Source organism: Sebastes fasciatus, chromosome 1 (assembly GCF_043250625.1).
Source record: "Sebastes fasciatus isolate fSebFas1 chromosome 1, fSebFas1.pri, whole genome shotgun sequence".
NCBI lineage: Eukaryota > Metazoa > Chordata > Actinopteri > Perciformes > Sebastidae > Sebastes > Sebastes fasciatus.
The window spans coordinates 11,575,945-11,597,188 of record NC_133795.1 but is presented as its reverse complement, the minus strand read 5'-3'; the positions used below and the strand labels follow the sequence as shown (position 1 = coordinate 11,597,188).

At 41.1% G+C, this 21,244-nt stretch overlaps 1 protein-coding gene and 1 long non-coding RNA gene across 3 annotated transcripts in view; one reads left to right on the top strand and one right to left on the bottom strand.

The window, feature by feature from the left end:
• Positions 1–11,762: 11,762 nt before the first annotated feature.
• Positions 11,763–16,228, bottom strand: LOC141764257 (uncharacterized). Its single transcript, XR_012593237.1, has 4 exons — positions 16,055–16,228; positions 14,514–14,815; positions 14,145–14,274; positions 11,763–13,264 (listed from the first exon to the last, which is right to left on the bottom strand). It is a non-coding gene; the product is annotated as an uncharacterized LOC141764257 (long non-coding RNA).
• Positions 16,223–21,244, top strand: part of stx18 (syntaxin 18) — a 25,460-nt gene continuing 20,438 nt past the window's right edge. The window contains exon 1 of one of the 2 annotated variants that reach the window (XM_074629265.1): positions 16,223–16,458. In XM_074629265.1, the coding sequence (XP_074485366.1) occupies positions 16,306–16,458 (153 nt within the window). In that variant the 5' untranslated portion in view covers positions 16,223–16,305. The remainder of the gene's footprint in view (positions 16,459–21,244) is intronic. The other variant, XM_074629273.1, reaches the window with a different exon arrangement.

Genomic DNA, 21,244 nt, shown 5'->3' with positions numbered 1-21,244 from the left:
CCCTTCTGCGCTTCATAGCCTCGCTATTGTTGTTCGAGCCATTCTCATTCATCCCCCCAAACTGCCGCCTCAACCCCGGCTCTCCCCTGCCAAGCCCGTCACACAGCCAAACAGGACCTGCTTTGACTGCCACTTAATTACACACCGTTTTACTCCACAGTTTACCAGTCAAAAGGAGGGGGCCGGCTGGGGGTATATGTGGAGGGGTGGGGGTACGGAGCCCCCAGTATCCTCTCCATCAATGTCGGCGGCCCCCACAAAGGCCCTCATGACAGAGGATGAGTAGCCATAATGCCGTGGCCGTGCCTGCCGCTCAAAGTCACCCCATTCCTAATTGCCCTCAGAGATGGGAAATAATGGAGGGGCTTTGAAGTGAAAATGGCCCCTAATGAGCGAGAGAGAGGGAGAGAGAAAGCAAAGGAGGATGGGGGACAGAAAGGGTGTGTATACGTGTGAGGATTGCATGTCAACCTGTTTATACGAAGGAGAAAGTACAGAAAATGTAGAAGAATAAGAAAGGATGTACTTCTCAGTGTCTCCCACTGTGCTCACAGGAGCGCAGAGGAGTCCGAGACGGGAGTCTGAGACGGACACTCAGCAGGGGTCCTCTTCATCCGTCTCCCTGCCTCGCCTCCTCCTCCTCCTCACCCCTCCGTCTCCAGCGCAGCCTCCAGGCACCTGTCTCCCCCCCCTAATGATTCGTTTTCTCCATCTCCTTACATCATACTCTCCTTCCTTTCATCCTTTTATTTCTGTCCTCTGTCTGTCTGTCTGTCTACCCATCCGTCCCTTTTGTCCCCATCCCTCCCTCTTTTCTCTGTGTTCTTGATGGACAAATTGACAATGGCACCGCCGCTCGGTCTGGCGTCAGGGCCTTCCCATTCCAGCGACATGCCTGGGATTCTTCCCACTGTCTTGCATACTTTCACATGACGCCAGGGAAACTAAAATGATTTACATACAAAGCGTTTTTCTTTTTTACTGCGTGCTCCTTTTGTCCTGCTCTTTGGTACTGTCTCTTGATTACCTTTTCTTTGTTATTGTGATGAAGCCCTCTCACCCTTTACCTCTGACTTTGTCAGCAGGCTATAAAGTCAATTTACTCTCCGGCCCCTCAGTACTACTACTACTACAGAGTAAATCACAGCCGGTCTCATTTAGTAACTGCTCAAGAATGATGGCATCATAGGAGAGTTTGTATACAGTAGCCAATGATAAATATCTAACCTATGACCTAGACATCAAAATCAGATGTCATGGTTGCCTTTAGAAACATAGTTATTTACTTAGAAAATATATATTTGTTTCTCTGTCTCTGCTCAGAAAGTATTTACAGAATCCTCAAAGACTCTTCAAATAAATATGAAAAAATATTTTAATGTTTCCCAAGTTGCGCTTCTTTTTCCTAATCCAAACAAAGATGGAAGAAATTACATATCTACTACAATCTCAATGTATTTACATGCAACGGTTCGTATGATATCTTGCATAGAAATTATTTTGTTTGTTTTCCCACTAATGTCCAGCAACACGTGTCAATTTCTGCTCGTTACATGCATACTTTTCAAAATAAACTTTAATTTTCACAAGAAAAAACTTCCTTATGTTTAGGTAATAAAGTATCATTGTTTGGCTTAAAATAACTTGAGAAGTGGCCTAACTTAAGTACAGAATTTATGTGACAAATAAATCTTAATAACTTCTGGTTTCCCACTGGACAAAAACACCGGTCTCCTGCTTGAAATTCAGGTATGTTTAAACTCACCTATCCACCCCGACCTCCTCTTTACGCGGCGTTCACCGCTCTTTATGTTTCCTGGGTCAAGATTATGTGATATATACGAATTACAGTGCATTAGTTTTCATAGGTATAGCTACGAACAGTGTACGATACCAGCCTGCCAATCTGTATATTTTCTAATGTTTAGTATTTTTCTCAAAGAGCAAAGAGATATAATTTCCTATTCTAAATATTGGTATGATAATGTGAAAACAAGATGTTGTGCCGATGGTAATTTACTTTTTTTATATATATGAAATTGCCATAATTGTCCTCAGTTTCCATAATGCCTAAATCTCACATTCTCTTTGGTCTTGCTGCCATTTTGCATCCCCATTAGCTCTGTTGTTTACATTCTATTGTTGTTCTAATTTACATCCTATTGCTATTTGTTAAAGCAGAAAACCAACATTACCCATCATGAGCTGAAGTTACCTAATTTCATATAAAAATGTATTGACTTAACCAGCAATTTCTCTACATTTACAATTAAAAGGTTTTCACCTAACAGCTCCAGCGGCCACGACCCGTCCTTGTTGCACAATAAAACACAACCCGGCGCTCGACTGATGAATGGCCAGTTAACTGTAATCTGCCTTTATCAGCCATTGTGATACTCCCTTTAGTCTTTGTCTCCCTTCTCCGACAAGTTGTGTTTTCGGTACGGCCTGCCATTTCAAAGGGGGCCCTCTCTCCTCGACAAAGACCAGAGCCAGCGGGGCCCTCCTGAATGACAATACTTTGAGGAATCAGTTGGTATTTACTGCTGAAGAGGTGGAGTGCATTAAGCCAAGAGACTGATTGTTGTTGTGTTTGCCTTTACTAATTGGCTGGAAGGCAGTAAGCTGCTGATACAATTCAGAGGGAAAACAGTGATCAGAGGAGGAGACGGGGGGGAAGAAAGGGAAGGAGGAGTGGAAACTGCAGATTAAAAAACTCCACGGTTGGTTGGCCTTCTGAGGGCTGATGAGAACATTAAGATTATAAGGACACGCCAGACGGTGACATGCGGTCAAACCTTGTTTATTCAAAACTAAATTATACTGTGTGGATTCCCGCATGCTGAATGAGGTCATGACCCACTTTATCGATGACTTTGTGTACAATTATAATGTCTACACAACACGTATTAACCACCGAAGATTAAAAGCAGGTTTATTTTAGCATCCACTGGGGTCCCTTGTCCTTCACGGAAACCTCAGAGACCGTCACTCCGAAATATGACGGAGGGGAAACGAGGACCAGAGAGACCTGGTTCCGTCTAACTGTGGGTACTTGTCTACTTAGTAATCAGGACAAGCTGTGGGGAGACTTGGCCTAAACTCACAACCGCAATTTCTTCCTCCGCAGTGGAAGAAGACCAGGAGGAATAACAGAAGGGGGGAACGGTGAGCGAACATTTCTGCTGGACGAGCAGAAAAGTAGCCATCCCTGTGATGTGTTGTGGAGAACGGAGGCGAGCCGAAGGTCTAAAAGGGACACACTCTATATGTGTGTGTGTGTGTGTGTCACAAGTGGACCAAAGGCATGCATCAATTCGTTTTTTGCTGACAAGAGCTGCCCCGAAAACAGAGACGCTACTCATCAACTTTTAGGTCAGAGGGAGCCCAAATTGAGTGTGTGACATTCAGCCGAGAAGGAGACAGGAGAAGGAGGAGGGAGAGAGGGGGGGTTGGGGGATCGAAATCAACGCAAAAGCCAAAAATTTGGGCTCTCAAATGGTCATGGTTGAAACCAGTATTCACAGTGAATTTCCGGCCACAGTGCCATGCCTAAGTCCCCTTGATTATTTTCTGGTTCAGGGGTTGCCGCATTTCAAAGCCTGCCGTCTGCCCACGTCTGTGATTCGGTCTTGTTAAGAGGCCTATATTTCAGCAGAGAAACACACATAAAACCGTAAAGCAAAATTAAAAGTGACTCTCAATCACACAGAGTTCTCAGTCCTCCATTTGGGGTGTGGTGGCGGCGGTGGTGGTGTGGACCTGGACGTTCAGCGGCGTAACCCCGCGACACTGAGTGGGCTGATATTTGAGTGTGTTTCTGGAGTAGAAGGTTAAATTTGCAGTGAGACGGGGGAAATTGGGGGAAAGTCTTTTAATGCACCGAGAGCCGTGAAACTCAGCTGCTTCGACAGTGAGTGGCTCTTTGTCCTCTGCAAAGATGCTTCGGTGGAAACGCACAATCGCCCTCTGTCGAATGAAAAATATCCAAATCAAATGAGCATGATGTGAGTCAGAGCTTTTTGCATTAAAGAAGATGTTTTTTGAGTTAAAATCTGAAAGTGATCCAGAATCAGATATGGAGAATATGCAACAGGCAGACATGATTGCTTGCATATTTGACATGTTTTTAAATATATATGTAGACACTAGAAGAAAGGGTCTGTCTTTATTTTGAGCTGTGGTAAAGCTTTCAGAAGGTCTTATCTATCCAGCATCTAGTATATGCACATTGCCATTGTTAGCATGCAAAACAAACCATGTGGGATTTTACACTCAGTTTGCTCGTGAGTGTATAAAATATGGACGTAGTCTCCGTGATGTCACCCCAGCCCGTTCTCATTCCCAAGGCATCAAATACCGACGTTTTGTCACGGCCGCCGGCATTCAGTACCGCCGCACAAGGCACCCTTTATCACCGTTATGAAACGCACCGGCCGTTCCATTAACTACAATGTAAAACCATCAGCGACAACAGGAAACGCCCTGAGATAGTGCTTTGGTGACGTAGTTTAAAGAGCGGAAAGACACACCCCGGGCCGTGAGGAAGGGAAGGTGGATGGGTCCAACAAACACAAGCTTTCTTTCAGTAGACGGCTGTTTGTGTCCCTTGTGTCAAGTTACAATCAGCTGTTCGTTCGTGTCCCATGTTCACAACAATCAGTGTCATTTGGTCTCTATAGCTAATTTCCCTGTACAGTTGTCGTGGACGGGGAAATTACCTATAGAGACCAAAACCATTTTTTGTACCAGGCTGTAAACAAGTTTATTTCTGCTGTAAAGTTTGTCATTTTAACATGGGGGTCTATGGGGATTGACTCGTTTTTGGAGCCTCAAGTGGCCATTTGAAGTTGTTGGCATGTTCGCGTTGGCTTCATTTCTCAGCACTGGAGGTTGCCGCTTGGTAGCGAGGAGTGCTAGACAAAGAACTGGGCATTTATGAGGCAGGAAGAGTCTAATCATGATAGACAGAGGCCTTGATCCAGAACTCAGGTTATCCCGGCCGCTGGTCAGTTTGTCTCTTGTGATAATAATACAAAATTGTTGGAGTACCCCTTTAAATGTGCACCAAACTTTTTTAGGCCTGCAAATATGAATTATTTTAACTATTTATACTCTACTAAGTACTGTGATGATTATTTGTAGAATTTATCTATTACAGTAATTGTTTCATCTACAGAATATCAGAAAATCGTGCAAACAACATGTAACATTGTCCGTCTTCTTCGCATGGTGCCGGTGACTTTGTTTTATTTCTCTGAAACTTACTGATATATTGTTTTATTGTTTTTTTTGTAAAATGTTATATTCTAGTATTCTATTTGTTAGTTGCTTTCTGGAGCTGGGCACCTAAGAATTTCACTACACGTTATACTGTGCATGATTATGTATGTGACATATATGTGATTTCAAATCACTTGTTTTGCCCCACCAACAGTCCACAACCCTTCCATCCATCTATTATCTGTAAGCACTTATCCTATTCAAGGTCGCGGGGGGGCTGGAGCCGATCCCAGCTGACATTGGGCGAAGGCAGGGTACACCCTAGACAGGTTCACACCTACGGGCAATTTAAAGTCAACAATTAACCTAACCTGCATGTCTTTGGACTGTGGGAGGAAGCCGGAGAACTCAGAGTTAACCCACGCTAACACGGGGAGAACATGCAAACTCCACACAGAAGGGCCCCAAGCCAGATTTGAAGTCCACAACCCAAAGATGTTTAATTTATAAAGATATAAACAAAGAAAAGCAATAAACGCTCACAATTGTAGAAGTTGAAAGCAGTAAATGTTTGGCATATTTTCTTGATACATAATCAATACATCACCTAATTTTCTTAATGCCTTTGCACGGAATAGTTGTATTAGTTTTAGGCCACTCAGCCCTCTGTGGTTTATACGTTTGTATTAGATAAAGGTCATGACAGGCAAGTGCCGTTTAACGTGTATGAAGATTGACCTATCAAATCTTGAGAAAAAATAATTGTCCGTCAACTCGCGAGGATATAAAAGGAGAAAAATGAAAGCATTGACATGAGGGACCAAGTATCTGTTTCACATAGTCGCCTGTCGCTGTTCATGACGCTCCCCCCTCCTCCTTCCCCTCATAAGACATGAAAGAGCGAACCTCATAATAAAATGGAATAAACCATCCTCCAAGGTTGAATTATTGTAATTACATGTAATTGAGTGTTTGGCGGCAAAACCATTTCCTCCTCAGATCACCGCATGTACTTTTTGAAAATCACGATCACTTTGTTCTTGGCCCCAGCCACCGATTGACCTTCTCCAATTGCAGTCTTTCCTGAGCGGCTGTGACATGAGACAGAGTGGGACTTGGGGGGGGAGGTTGGGGAGGTCGGGGAGGTAGGGAGGGGGGAGAGCTGCGTGCTATGTTGTCACAAGATGAGTTACTCTTCACCAGTTCCATATGGTTCCAGTCATCTGTTAGGCTCATTTCTCTCTTTCCCCTTTTTCTCTCTGCCTATTTATAAACACATGAAGCCGTTTCGCGACGTCCTGGCCTTGGCCAGAGGCTGGGGTTAAGAATGGGAGAAACCACCAAGACACAAATTAGTTCATGTTTCATTCCAGTGTCTCTGAGGAGGTTGGTTTTGTTCTGGGGCAGAAGTACATGCCTGTACAGTAGACGTGCCTGAGGATGCATAATAGTGGCCATTGTTTTCGGGTTGCGCTGGTCGGCCAGCAGTCTCTCAGCAGAAGAGCACCACTTTAATTGACCTCAACTCGCCAATTGTCGTCCTGGGAGAGTTTGTCTTTTGTGCATTGTGGGTCAACAAAGATTATACAAAAATTACAGCCTGTTATATTGATGGGGGAGAAAATTGCAGTATGTTACCTATACTACCACAGTATAACGTTCTCACTGTAAAATAGGTTTTTCCCAGTGAACCCGCTGACTCGTGCTAACGCCCATAATTCAAACTCAACATTACATTTTCAACATCACAGCCGTCCAGTGAGGATGAGGCAATGGGGCGACCAGTGACCTGCTCTGTAAATGCTTCCAGGGAGCTTTTTTACCCCTCAAAGACCATTGTGTCAGCGTCATCTGCGTCAGCTCTGTCAAGTCGTAATTGGGCAACCGTGCAGAAGTTGCGAGAAACTACTCGATGAATCCCCAACAAAATGCATTCGACTTTAGCTCAGAGGGCGAAGCAACATAACTGTCCGTTACAGTGACGACGAGGCAACATGATTAATTCTGACCTGCACAACTTGCTCACACTAAGCCTGTCTGTATTTTCAGTCAGACTCACATATTTGTACAGTAACAGGATGTGACTTTTTAAATCCAGCCAAGGTGTTTTTTCCTTGGTTGACAGGAAAATAAACATAATTTCGTTGGTTGTACAAATGACTGTGAAAGCAGAGGATTATTGCTCAAAGTTGGTATTAAAGCTGCAGTTGGTAACTTTGAGCAAATATGATAAAACGTTATTTTTTATAAAACTGTCACTATATCCTGACAGTAGTGCATGACACAGATAATCTGTGAAAAAAATATGAATCAATATTCTGTTACTGTAATGTCTACTTCTCACCTCAAATGTTTTCAGAAACATCTTGTAGTGTACTGTATAACTGTAAAACGAGAAACTTTGTGACCTGGCTGCCATGTTGAAAACAGTCAAGCCAAAACCAAGCATCGCCTACTGGCCGGAGTAGACTTTCTCATTTTACAGATAAACAGTACACTAAAACATTAGTTCTCAACTTTTCGTAAATTAAGGCCAACTTCTGATTGTTAAAACATTTCCGAAGACCACCAAATAAGTGACAAACTGGGCTATAAATATGTGTTATGCCACTTTCAGATGTAATGACCCACATAAATATTTAGCTTACCCTCACCCATCACTGCCTGCCATTATGAATCCAAAGTATTCAAGGTCATATTTCCTAACCACACGCTTTAGAGCTTTTACTGGTGCAGGTTTGGCTCCAACATCACTTTTTCGTCTCAAAAACTGCTCCATTTTGTGTCACTGCATCCGATACATACAGTATATGTCTGTAAAGGGGAGACTCGTCGGCACCAATACAACCACTTTTCATTCTTATATGTTGAGGTCAGAGGTCAGGTGAACCTGTGATGTTGCAGTTACATGACTTCAAATGGTCGAATGGTCACAAAAGATTCCCAAAGACTTTGGTTATTGATAGTTATAAATAGTAGTATAGCGATAAAACTGACAGTTTGCATCACACAAACAGTTAGTAGCATTTCTCAGGGTTCACAGAAAAAGTAATCATTTGAACCAATAAGAAGTAAAGAGATAATTACATATATTCGACTTTTGGCGGATCAAGTTAAAATGTCTCTTTGATGTTAAAAATAAAAGATTCCATGAGTTATAATGGAGAAAATGGTAATTCTAGTATTCATAGTCGATTTGTCAGTGGGTATCATACACTCCCCCTTGATTACATGGACTCCAGCTCAAAAGTAAGTTGCGATTGGGAATGTCAGGTTGCCATTTTCTTATGATTGGCTGATGAAAGGTATAATTTGGGACTGCCAAGACAGCAACTTCAAAAGCTTCCAATGCCATATTAGGCTGGAATGTGAAAGCTGTCCAGGCAAAAAATGATCCAATTTTCTACTGGCTTTAATTACAAAGAGGATCCCCTTTCATTGGTGGGGCAATTGCTGTCCATTTCTGAAGACCATTGTGGAAAATGATTAAGTCAAGCATATCCAGAATGCTTAAATCTGGACTGTCTTAGTGTGGCTATGGCACGATTATATCATATTTGAAACTCACATGTCTACAGTCTCTGTAAAGCGGCCTCCAAACGAACGGTAACAAAGAACCAAGAGACGTTTCTGTGCCAAACAAGACACAATGATAACATTGATAGTCACCAAAAAGTAGTTTCTTTAATAACCATTTTGTTTGTGCTTGTGGTGAAGACAAAATAAAATAAGTGGGTAAAGGGTAATTTGCCCTGTAACCGTGTCTTTTCAGAAAGTTTCCCTTTCTTGGCTGTCACCCCGCCAACAGAATAAAAACATAAATTGTGGTTAATCCCTGGAGCAGAGACATTGTGCCTGAAGCCTGTTGGTAATGGGCAATGCCCTTTCTAATCTAAATAAAGTTAAGCGTTTGTAACAGCGACTGCATTATGGAAAATCCAATTTGTGATTGCAACATCTGTACTTAACCTATGGGTAGTTCTTTGTTGGTCCAAGCAGCTAAGCTGCATGTCTTTTCCATGATTAGTTTTCCAGGAAACTTACATGCACATGACCTTGCATGCGATGCTTATGATTCATATGCTAAAACTGGGCCCTGGTTATTATAATGGTAAAAAAGAATTAACATCTAAATATTCTCAGACATGCAAACCCATGCACAGATTGCAGATATATATAAGCACACACAAGAACCTTTTCTGACAACGGCGCACACATTCAAACAGTCACACAGTGTCATCAAGCCTCCATTAAAATAATAACATGTTATTTATTTGTTCTACAATACATAAGAGTAATAAGTATCTATTGTTATTGATAATTAGATTAACATGACATCAGGAGGCAAAGAAAGAAAGTAGGATGTTTAGGACCTGAGTCAAACACCTGGCACCAACTCCAAATATCTTTTCTCCTTGAAAGGCTTCTTCTATTTGTCTCGTTGACATGATGCCAAACAAAGCAAACTAGATGAGTCAATTTACCACCTTGGCCACAGTTTCCTTCTCCACCCGCACCTGTCAAACCCTGTCAGACCACATGTCACCAGGACAAGGAAACGAAGAAAAGGGACCATTCTCACACGTTTGGTACGTGTCCAGAGGCTTATTTGTAAGCCTGCGGGGTGTGGCAGGTAAGCCTCCACCTCAAAGGCAGCAACTCCCTCCCATGTAATTGGTCTCCATCAGATCAAGCTGCATGACATTCCTACAGACTGTTTCAAGTGACGACTGCCAAAAGACAGAGCGTTAACTGCCATCAAAGGGGACAATCTCCAATTTGGATCAGTGGTGGCTGATGGGATATCACGGCGTCGTTAGCTCAGGTTTCAGACTACACCCCGATAATAAACAATGCAGAAAATACAGCACACTGAGCAAAATACAGCAGGAATACATAAGGACAATAAGCCAGCATCATGCATAAAAAAGCCCTTACACAAAACAGTGTTATTCACCCCAATAAGACATCCTCTTATCAGAGCTGGGGCCATTCTAGCGAGTCCAGAGGAAGGATGCGTCCTCAGGCAAAGAAGAGATAAGGGCCTTTGATAGAATTAAGCCAACGTCAAACAGCCAGTAGATGAGTCCTGTGAAGATAAAGCAGCCTGGACTGACAGGTCTGATAATAGTCCAAACAAAGAGAAAGTGGAGATTAAGGGGTTCCTTTTCAGGCCGTTAAGTGGACTGCCCAGAGGACACTCCAAAACATGGCTCATCTGTCAAGGACGGGAGGAATGGATACCATCACTGACGCTTCATCCAGGGGACAGATAGCATCTAGGAATTCCTATCAAGAATGCTAGTTCAGTTTTCAGGGTATCATCTACTTAATCAGCATGTTTACATTTTTATAATATTTCTTAAACATTGAGCTGAAAAGAAATACTGTAAATCCAATAAACAAATCAGGAAATCCCAAAATATCAGCTTCCATGCAAACAGAACCTTAGAGTGCAAAGGTCAAAGGGCACACAATATTCATGGCTTGACGAAAGAACGTGTATGAGTGAAGTACAAGAAACAGAAACAGACTTTTAGAGCAGGGATTCCAATCTATGGACGTGGAAAACTTCACAAAAAAATTTTTTTATTTGATTTAAAACCAACTTCCGCATGTTTGTGTTAAGAAGGAAAATAAAGAGAAATATATGATTACAAATTGTGGTATATTTACAGTAACAAGCAGAGGTGGAAGTATTTCTACTCAAGTACTGTACTTAAAGGTGCAGTGTGAAGGATCTGGCGGAATCTAGCGGTGAGGTTGCAACCAGCTGAAACTTCTCCTAAGCGCCAAGCATGTTGGAGAACTACGGTGGCCGACGCGAAAAGGTGAAAGCGTGAAAGTCCCTCTCTATAGTCAGTGTTTGGTTTGTCTGTTCTGGGCTACTGTAGAAACATGGCGGACTCCGTGAAGAGGACCCGCTCCCTATGTAGATATGAAGGGCATAAATAGTTGTATGTCGGCTGTATGAAAATATTTTATCATTATCCAGTTTCGTATAATTAATAGTGTTATATAGCATCCAGTTTGTATTCCTTTCATAAGAACATATATTTGAGTGGTGCAGATGAAGGAGTACTTTAGCTCATGTGTAAAGATGAGAACGGTCGGGAATCACTGTATTGGAGAATAAGCATGATCTGAGAAAAGAAGGCTTTTCAGCATATGAGGGAACAAACTGTGACTCTGTGAAACATATTTAGATAAAATCAGTTGTTAAGTAGCAGCCTGTCACCCTTTTTCCTCAGTCTAGCCCAGTTTGCAGCAAGCTCAATTAGTGTGTCTTATCCCGTGGTGAGATAAAAGTTAGGAAACTGTAATGCTCCGTTAGACTCCTCATATCAACACATTAAGTGCCTTTTTGTGTGCCCATAACCTCGGTCCTCGAAAAGCTGCTACTCTTTCCACAGTCAAAGCTAAAAGAAAAAAATGACGAGGACTTAACGCTGAGGCAGCAGAAAATGAGAGACAGTCACAGCACTCAGTTGTAACACAGTCTGGCAAAACACTAACAAAGGAAATGAGCAAACCACACAGCAAATAACAGACTTTTATTCAACACTGCGGGCCCCACCGCTTACATCTGAGTGCCAACCCCCGTCACTTACAAATAAACGGATTTATGAGAAATATTACGCACAAATTACTACATTTGTCTAGACAGGACATTATTGTAGCTTTACTTACATTGGCATGACCGAGTTCAACTTTCATAAATATGTATATTGGTACATGTCAAACATTTACAGCTTCCAAATTCGCACTTAGGAGTAAATGGCATGAATCAGTAAATAAACTACATTTCTCACAGTGTAAAACTATACATATGAGTTGGACTTCCCTGCCCAGAAAGACTAAACTCATTTATACTTCCTATGAAGAATAACTTTGAGTTCAAGAATTTGAAAATGCAATAGTTGTAATTCCACATTTATGTGGCACATGGCATCCACCTGGGAACACAAACAAGGTTATGTGAGCTTTTGTTAATGTGCCAATTGTTGTCTTTGTACAGTAGTTATATTTTAAAGGTGCTAAATACGGGATTTGGAGCATTTCTATTGCCCCTCAACGGCTCTCAACATGGCGACAACAAGCCTCAGCTCGCAGCTAACGGTGCTAACAGCGCTACACAGCACAAATAAGTGCTGACAGAGATAACAGTGTTTACCTGAGGGGGACCAGGAGGGTGAGCGCTACGCTCCCTTGACAACACCGTCGGTCGGGACGGCGTTATCAGCTCTATCAGCCGTATTTGAACAGTACAGAGCAGCGGCCGTGAGCTTGCCAGTGGGGCATGCTCACATGCATTGACATGCACTAAAAGGCATGCACGGCCGGTCCGTCTCTGCTCAGGTAGACATTACTCCTCTATATCTTGACATAGCAAATAGTTGTTTGATGCAAAATGAATACTCTGGATATCGAATTTAGCACCTTTAAAATCGAGTTTGTCTTCAAGATATATTAAAATTCTCAAAAGCAAATGGTGGGTTTGCAATTGAATCGAACTGCCAGAGTAACAATGCTTACCAGGGCCTCTCATAAACACACCTGTATGAACTTTATTGTTGTTATGAGTAATATTGATTTTATTCTGCAAATTGGTACCAGCCTGCAGGTACAATAGGTCGTTCTCTGCTGCTTCTTCAGTCCTTTTCAAAGTGGCTCTCCCATTTGCCTTCTCATCAGCTTAATTTTTAGTGTGTAATATTCCTCTTGCAGCTTGAGGACCGCTTCTTGTCTCCTCAGCACAGACATTTCCAAATCTGTTCGCTCTTGCAAAGTTGTGCAGTGCACCGAGGGTGGAGAAATAGAGCAGGGAGTACCTAGAGGTTCTGCAGAAGCAGCAAATCCAGCAGCACGATGAGTATTAAAATGCCCTGCGAGTGATTTTGGGATGTTAGTAAAAACAGTCACTTTTTGTTCTGTTGGAGAAGTGGATGGATCTGAATATGTGGGGAGTTCAAGCTCTCTCAGTGGATGTTTGTTTGAGAATCTTCCATCTATTGTGTGCTCATTTCCGTCTTCATCACAGCTGAAAAACAAACAGCTTGTCAGTGATTTTGTTTGACAAGAATTTGCATTTCATCCTTGACATTCATGGTTGGTTCAACCAAATTACACACACAAAAAAAACATATTTTCTCACTTGCCTCTAGTGGTTTGGTTTAATTTGTCCAGGTTCTACGCTGGGCTGTTTATTTTCATTGTTGATTAATCTGTTGATTATTTTCTCGACTAATCAATTCGTTGTCTGGTCTATAAAATGTCAGAAACTGTGGAAAAAAGTTTCCCAAAGCCCAAGATGACATCCTCAAATGTCTCGTTTTATCCACAAGATTTTCAATAAATTACTGTATACAATTAAAGGTACAGTGTGTAGGATTTGGCGACATCTAGTGGTGTGTTTGCAGATCGCAACCAACTGAGTACCCCTCCGCTCTCTCTTCCCTTTGCAAGACTGCGGGAACGTGAGGCGCCGAGTGCAAAACCGTGGTAACGCCTTTTGCCTTGCTCAGAGGACATCCTTACCATAATAACACTACTGTAGAAACAACAGAAGTCAAACGGTGGCTGGCGGTACCACAGTTTTGCTCTCTGCGTCTCACGTTACCGCAGTTTCACAAGCGTGTCGGAGAACTACGGTGGCCTTCAGGTAACGTAACAACATGAAAGGCTCTCTCTAGAGCCAGTGTTTGGTTTGTCCGTTCTGGGCTACTGTAGAAACATGACGGAGCAACATGAAGAGGACCTTCTCCCTATGTAGATATGAAGGGCTCATTCTAAGCTAATGAAAACACAACGATTCTCAGTTTCAGGTGATTATACACTAATCAAAACATAGTTATGAATATTATATTACATTTCTGCTAACTAAGCACACAAAATATCCAGCAAATAATAAAAGGTATTACCTGTTTTGTTGAGTTTCCACGAACTCTGACATTGACGAGTCTTCTCTATCGTGTTGCAGCATGTCTGACAGGTTCATCACAGAAATCACAACTTGAGTCACAGTACTGAACTGCTCAAGGACCAGGCCTTCTGTGAATGAAAAAGCATGCCATGCATGAATTAGTAATAAATACAATACCATATATTCAATACAAACAGTGATGATGTGGATTTATTTCTTCCTCTAGGTTTTTTAGGTTTATTTTTCTGCAGCCATCCTCACATCCACCCTCAAGGTATTGGCTTGTTTCACCAGTCTTAAATTGTGGATTTAATGATACTAATTATAAGACTTTTTTATTGCTAACAAACGGCAGATTTTTCCTCACCTGTGTCCGCATGCCTTCTCTGTCGTTTGATCTCCTCCCTTGACTTTGCCAGCAGATTTTCCCACTTTTTGTTACAGTCAGTAACTGTACGCTGAATCTGTGGAAAGGCAATGTTGATGGTTTGGGCTATTTCCTCCCAGGCTAATTTTTTATCCTGTATTGAAATTCCAGTGCAGCACTTCCCTCTGATTACGTCCTTCTTCTCCTGCATTAACTGGGCCAGAAGGAGACACTCCTGGTCTGTCCAGTTGGGTCTTCTCTTCCTGCTGGACATCCTTTCAAGAAGTTGTAGGGGCATTTTCCTAGAGAGACATGGACACAGATTGATTATATGTCTGTACATTTAGTCCTTTATAGCACATGCATGCACATGTCCTGCTGGACATCCCTTCAAGAAGTTGTAGGGGCATTTTTCTGAGAGACACAGATTATGTGTCGGTACATTTGGTCCCTTATAGCACATGCATGCACATGCACATGCACATGTCCTGCTGGACATCCCTTCAAGAAGTTGTAGGGGCATTTTTCTGAGAGACACAGATTGATTATGTGTCGGTACATTTGGTCCCTTATAGCACATTCATGCACATGCACATGCACATGTCCTGCTGGACATCCCTTCAAGAAGTTGTAGGGGCATTTTTCTGAGAGAGACACACAGATTGATTATATGTCTGTACATTTGGTCCCTTATAGCACATGCATACAGTGCAGAAAATTCAACACAATTAAATGCAACTATACTATTAAACATAATTATCTACGTGAAAGGTAAAGGCTTCCACTTAAGTCTGTTTAACCTTAAGTTATTATATTTAAGAGATTTTTCTGAGAGACACACAGATTGATTATGTGTCTGTACATTTGGTCCCTTATAGCACATGCATACAATGCAGAAAATTCAACACGACTAAATGCAACTATGCTATTAAACATGATCATCTAACTGAAAGGTTAAGTCTGTTTAACCATAAGTTATTATATTTAAGAGATTTTTCTGAGAGAGACACACAGAATGATTATGTGTCTGCACATTTGGTCCCTTATAGCACATGCATGCAGTGCAGAAAATTAAACTAAATGCAACTAAACTATTAAACATAATTATCCAAGTGAAAGGTAAAAATCTGTTTAACCTTAAGTTATTATATTTAAGATTTTCTGAGAGACACACACAGATTGATTATGTGTCTGCACATTTGGTCCCTTATAGCACATGCATGCAGTGCAGAAAATTCAACATTACTAAATGCAACTAAACTATTAAACATGATTATCTAAGTGAAAGGTAAAAGTCTGTTTAACCTTAAGTTATTATATTTAAGATATTTTTCTGAGAGACACACACAGATTGATTATGTGTCTGCACATTTGATCCTTTATAGCACATGCATGCAGTGCAGAAAATTCAACACGACTAAATGCAACTAAACTATTAAACATGATTATCTAAGTGAAAGGTAAAGGCTTCCACTTAAGTCTGTTTAACCTTAAGGTATTATATTTAAGAGATTTTGTTTAAATGTTACGATTTTCGCTACCTTTAACTCAATCAAGGCGAAGAATAACTCGATAGCAGGTCAGACCTTTGCAGGATGTAAATAATATGATGCACAGTAAAACGCTACTGTGAATAATTACTGTTATAAACCTTAAGGTAAAATGTAAGGCTTTCTTCTCCGTCTCAGGGAAAATCCATCAGCGTCGCAGGAACGGTGACGTCGTCGCTTGGTGACGTGTCAGTTTGTTTACAGCGTCGCTCTGAAGCAGCAGCTCAGATACACATTCAGACATGGCTGTGGATATAACTCTGCTATTCAAAGCCAGCGTCAAGACGGTGAAAACCAGGAACAAGGCGATAGGAATAGGCTTTGACTCTACTAAAGATGAGATCTTCAAGAGGAGCAGAGCCAAGAGTGGCTTCTCTCCGAAGGCGAAAGAAGTGGTGAGTTGTTTTCCTTCAAGCTAACTTTAGCTAACTGAGCTAGCATCTGTAGCTAACTGATGTTTTGATGTGTGTAATGATGACAGCTTAGATACTGGATTGTTTTAGTGGCATGGGTGCTCATGTTGTGTTGTACAAGCAAAGCAGTAAGTCGAGGGAAAAGTGTACAGCAAGTTAGGTCACCTGCATGCTTGGTGTTGTCATGTCAAACTGTAATTCAATGCTTGTGTTTAGTACAGTGTGTTCCAGCTGTTCACAGTCAGCAAGGCCTCTCTCAGCAGTGTACATAACATAATACATCATTTTACCTCTCTCAGCACTAACATAATACAACTTTATTGATATGCAACGTGAATTCAATGGGAGGTAGGAGTGGGAAATATGGATAAAATCCTCTATCACAATCTACATGTTATTTAATATGTTGATATAGTGCTGTCATGGTACTATATCTGTCAAAGTGTGTGAAGGAGCGCTATCGCAGGTTTTTCCTGCAGCTATCGCAGGTCCTTCCATCCTGCAGCTATCGCAGGTCCTTCCTTCCTGCAGCTATCGTAGGTCCTTCCTCCCTGCAGCTATCGCAGGTCCTTCCTTCCTGCAGCTATCGCAGGTCCTTCCTTCCTGCAGCTATCGTAGGTCCTTCCTTGCTGCAGCTATCGCAGGTCCTTCCTTCCTGCAGCTATCGCAGGTCCATCCTTCCTGCAGCTATCGCAGGTCCATCCTCCCTGCAGCTATTGCAGGTCCTTCCTCCCTGCAGCTATCGCAGGTCCTTCCATCCTGCAGCTATCGCAGGTCCTTCCTTCCTGCAGCTATCGTAGGTCCTTCCTCCCTGCAGCTATCGCAGGTCCTTCCTTCCTGCAGCTATCGCAGGTCCTTCCTTCCTGCAGCTATCGCAGGTCCATCCTTCCTGCAGCTATCGCAGGTCCATCCTTCCTGCAGCTATCGCAGGTTCTTCTTTCCTGCAGCTATCGCAGGTCCTTCCTTCCTGCAGCTATCGCAGGTCCTTCCTTCCTGCAGCTATCGCAGGTCCATCCTTCCTGCAGCTATCGCAGGTCCATCCTCCCTGCAGCTATTGCAGGTCCGTCCTCCCTGCAGCTATCGCAGGTTCTTCTTTCCTGCAGCTATCGCAGGTCCTTCCTTCCTGCAGCTATCGCAGGTCTATCCTTCCTGCAGCTATCGCAGGTCCATCCTCCCTGCAGCTATCGCAGGTCCATCCTCCCTGCAGCTATCGCAGGTCCTTCCTTCCTGCAGCTATCGCAGGTCCTTCCTTCCTGCAGCTGTCAGACTCCACAACCAGCACTGCTCCCAGTAGACCACTTACACACCAAAAAACTGACAATAACCTGATATTTTCAGGTGGAATTTCATTCATTCATTCATTCATACATTCATTCATTCATTCTCACTGTGCAATATCATTATCCACTTGTGCAATTTTGTTAATAGTCTGTTTATTGTCAATACTGTATATACTGCTCCTATTTTTATACTTCCTTCTATTTAAATGGTTCATATTTTGTTACACTTTGTTTAGCTCTTTTTTACTGTGTTAGCTGATGCATCTTGTTTTTTTGCATTATCCCCTTTGCTGCTGTACACTGCAAATTTCCCCACTGCAGGACTAATAAAGGAATATCTTATCTTATCTTATCTTAATTAAATATCTGACAAATCAAGACACTTCACTGCACACTGATGATGCTAAAATAATATAAAAATCCAGTATTGCCATAAAGCAGTTATTGATTTCTAACTACCTAATACACCCAGAGACATTAAAGGTAAAGCTAGGTATAAAAGGTGTAACAAAATATCTGGCAGCTGACAAATTTATGTAATCTTAAAGTAGATATCATCATATTGGCCAACCCTAATGGTATTTGTGTCCTTGTAGCTGCAGTATGACCATGTAGGTTTAATAGGAGATAGTAGATGTCCACAGTTAGCAAGGCCTCTCTCAGCACTGTATATAACATAATAATACAACTTTATTGATATGCAACCTGAATTCAATGGGAGTTAGGAGTGGGCAATATGGATAAAATCCTCTATCACAATCTATATGTTATTTAATATGTTGATATAGTACACTAATTAAATATTTGACAAATCAAGACACTTCACTGCACACTGATGATGCTAAAATTAATATTTATTTTATTTATTTTTTATTTAAAAAGGATCCCCATTAGCTGATACCAATGGCACCTGCTAGTCTTCCTGGGGTCCGAAATCAAGTACATTACATTTATCACATACATACTATATACAACATCATATTCGTGTTACACTAATAACATTAAAATTTTCCAAACATATATAAATTTCACATTCATACACATCTTCCACAACCATTTAGCCTCAAGGCCCATCATCAGGGAAAAGGAACAAAAGAAAAACCATACATGACCAACACTGGACTATCGATCAGCTGCTTAAGTAATGTATTCTTAGATGGTAATTGAATGAGGATTTGTTAGAGGATTGACGGATGTAAAGAGGGCAGCTATTCCAATGATTGATGGCACGATAAATGACCGTCTTTTTTAAGGCATTAGATTTTGGGTGAGGTAACGAGGTAATGATTTGGCCATCACCTACTGTTCTAGTGAAATGACAATAATGACAATAATATAAAAATCCAGTATTGCCATAAAGCAGTTATTGATTTCTAACTTTACCTAATCCACCCAGAGATATTAAAGGTAAAGCTAGGTATAAAAGGTGTAACAAAATATCTGGCAGCTGACAAATTTATATAATCTTAAAGCAGATATCATCATCATATTGGCTAATGGTATTTGTGTCCTTGTAGCTGCTGTATGAACATGCAGGTTTAATAGGATTTAGTTGATGTTTTGATACGTGTCAGCTGTATTGTATTTTACTCTTCTGATTATTGTGCTATTCTGAAGATAGCAGCCTCCTATTTAGATTACGTTACATAGCAGTATTATGTAGAGTTGCAATGATTAATCGATTTCTTTTTCATATATTAAATCAATCGACAACTATTTTGATAACCGATTAATCGGTTTCAAAGTTCTCTGATTCCAGCTTCTTAAATGTGAATATTTTCTGGTGTCTTTACTCCTCTATGACAGTAAACTGAATATCTTTGCGTTGGGGACCAAAACAAGACATTTGAGGATGTCATCTTGGGCTTTGGGAAACACTGATCAATATTTTTCACCATTTTATGTCATTTTACTATTTTACTAATCGATTAATCAAGAAAATAACCGACAGATTAATCGACAATGAAAATAATCGTTAGTTGCAGTCCTAAAATTATACACTGGAGAGGACAAAATAACCGCATATATTAAAATGACCTAGTAACTGTCATGTTTGAGGTGCCAAAATTGATTCAGGGAGAACGTATTCACTGTAAGCTGGTTCAGTGTATTCAAGGAGGCTTTCAAAATGCATTAAACCAAATTCCAACCTGTTATAGCCTTGTGAAAGCCAGCAGGATGTGATTTATATGATCTTATTCATGTTCAAAAAACAATTTCACAGAGAAATATTAACTTAATTCAAACCAGAAAACATAATCGTATTACTCAGTGAGTCAGAGCTTTATTTTCTCCCTGTGTATCTGCTTGTTATTTACTCAAAAAGCAAATTACTTTTCCTTGAAGTGTATTAGTGATGCACTGGTTTCTCTAAACCAAAATTAAATTTTACAGGTCATTCCATGTATTCAAAATAAAGTAGGTTTCCACATAGCCATTACCTACACAACAGCCTTCCTTTGTCCATAGTTCACTGTATCATTCTTGCCATTTAGGCTGGAACATTGTATTTGCTTTAGAGCTGCAACGATTAACTGATTAGTTGTCAACTATCAAATTAATCGGCAACTATGTTGATAATCGATTAATCGGTTTTAGTAATTTTTTAAGAAAAAAAATAGTCAAAATTCTCTGATTCCATCTTCTTAACTGTGAATATTTTCTGGTTTCTTTACTCCTGTATGACAGTAAACTGAATATCTTTGAGTTGTGGACAAATCAAGACATTTGAGGACGTCATCTTGGGCTTTGGGAAACACTGATGGACATTTTTCACCATTGTCTGGCTTTATTTTCTCCCTGTGTATGTTAGTCATTTACTCAAAAAGGAAATTACCTTTCCTTGAAGTATATTAGTGATGCACTGGTTTTCTCTAAACCAAAATGTAATTTTACAGGATGTACTGTCATTCCATGTATTCAAAACAAAGTAGGCTTCCACATAGCCATGACCTTCACAATGGCATTCCTTTGTCCGTCTTTCACTGCATCATTCTTGCCAGTTGGGCTGGAACGTCTGCTTTTAATACTCTCTGTGTGTTTCTCCAACTATTCTTGCAGGGTGCCCACTGTTCTGGCGTCGAGGTGTAAATTGAAGTTAGCAATTGGAGCATGGCTTGAGATAAAAAATCTGACAGTTGGCATATGGTCTAATCTAATATCAACCCTTTTGGCACATAATTATACATCTTTGGCACATGTAATTCATGTGTCGCACATGTTTTGTGTACAGTGCTGCTTGTCTGTCATCGCTGGACCCACTCAAAGTGTATTGAGGCATTGATGTTCCTACATAGTTCAAACTAAATAGTTTGTCTCAGACATGACAATGTCCTCTTCTGCCCTGCTAGCCTGCTTTGCTCCACGCCTGCTTGCCCATTATATTCCAGCAAAATGTGAGCATATCATTGGCAACAATTATTATTACCTCCGCCGAGGCCAAATGCTTGGCTTGTTTGTTTGTCTGTCTGTCTGTCTGTTAGCAGAAT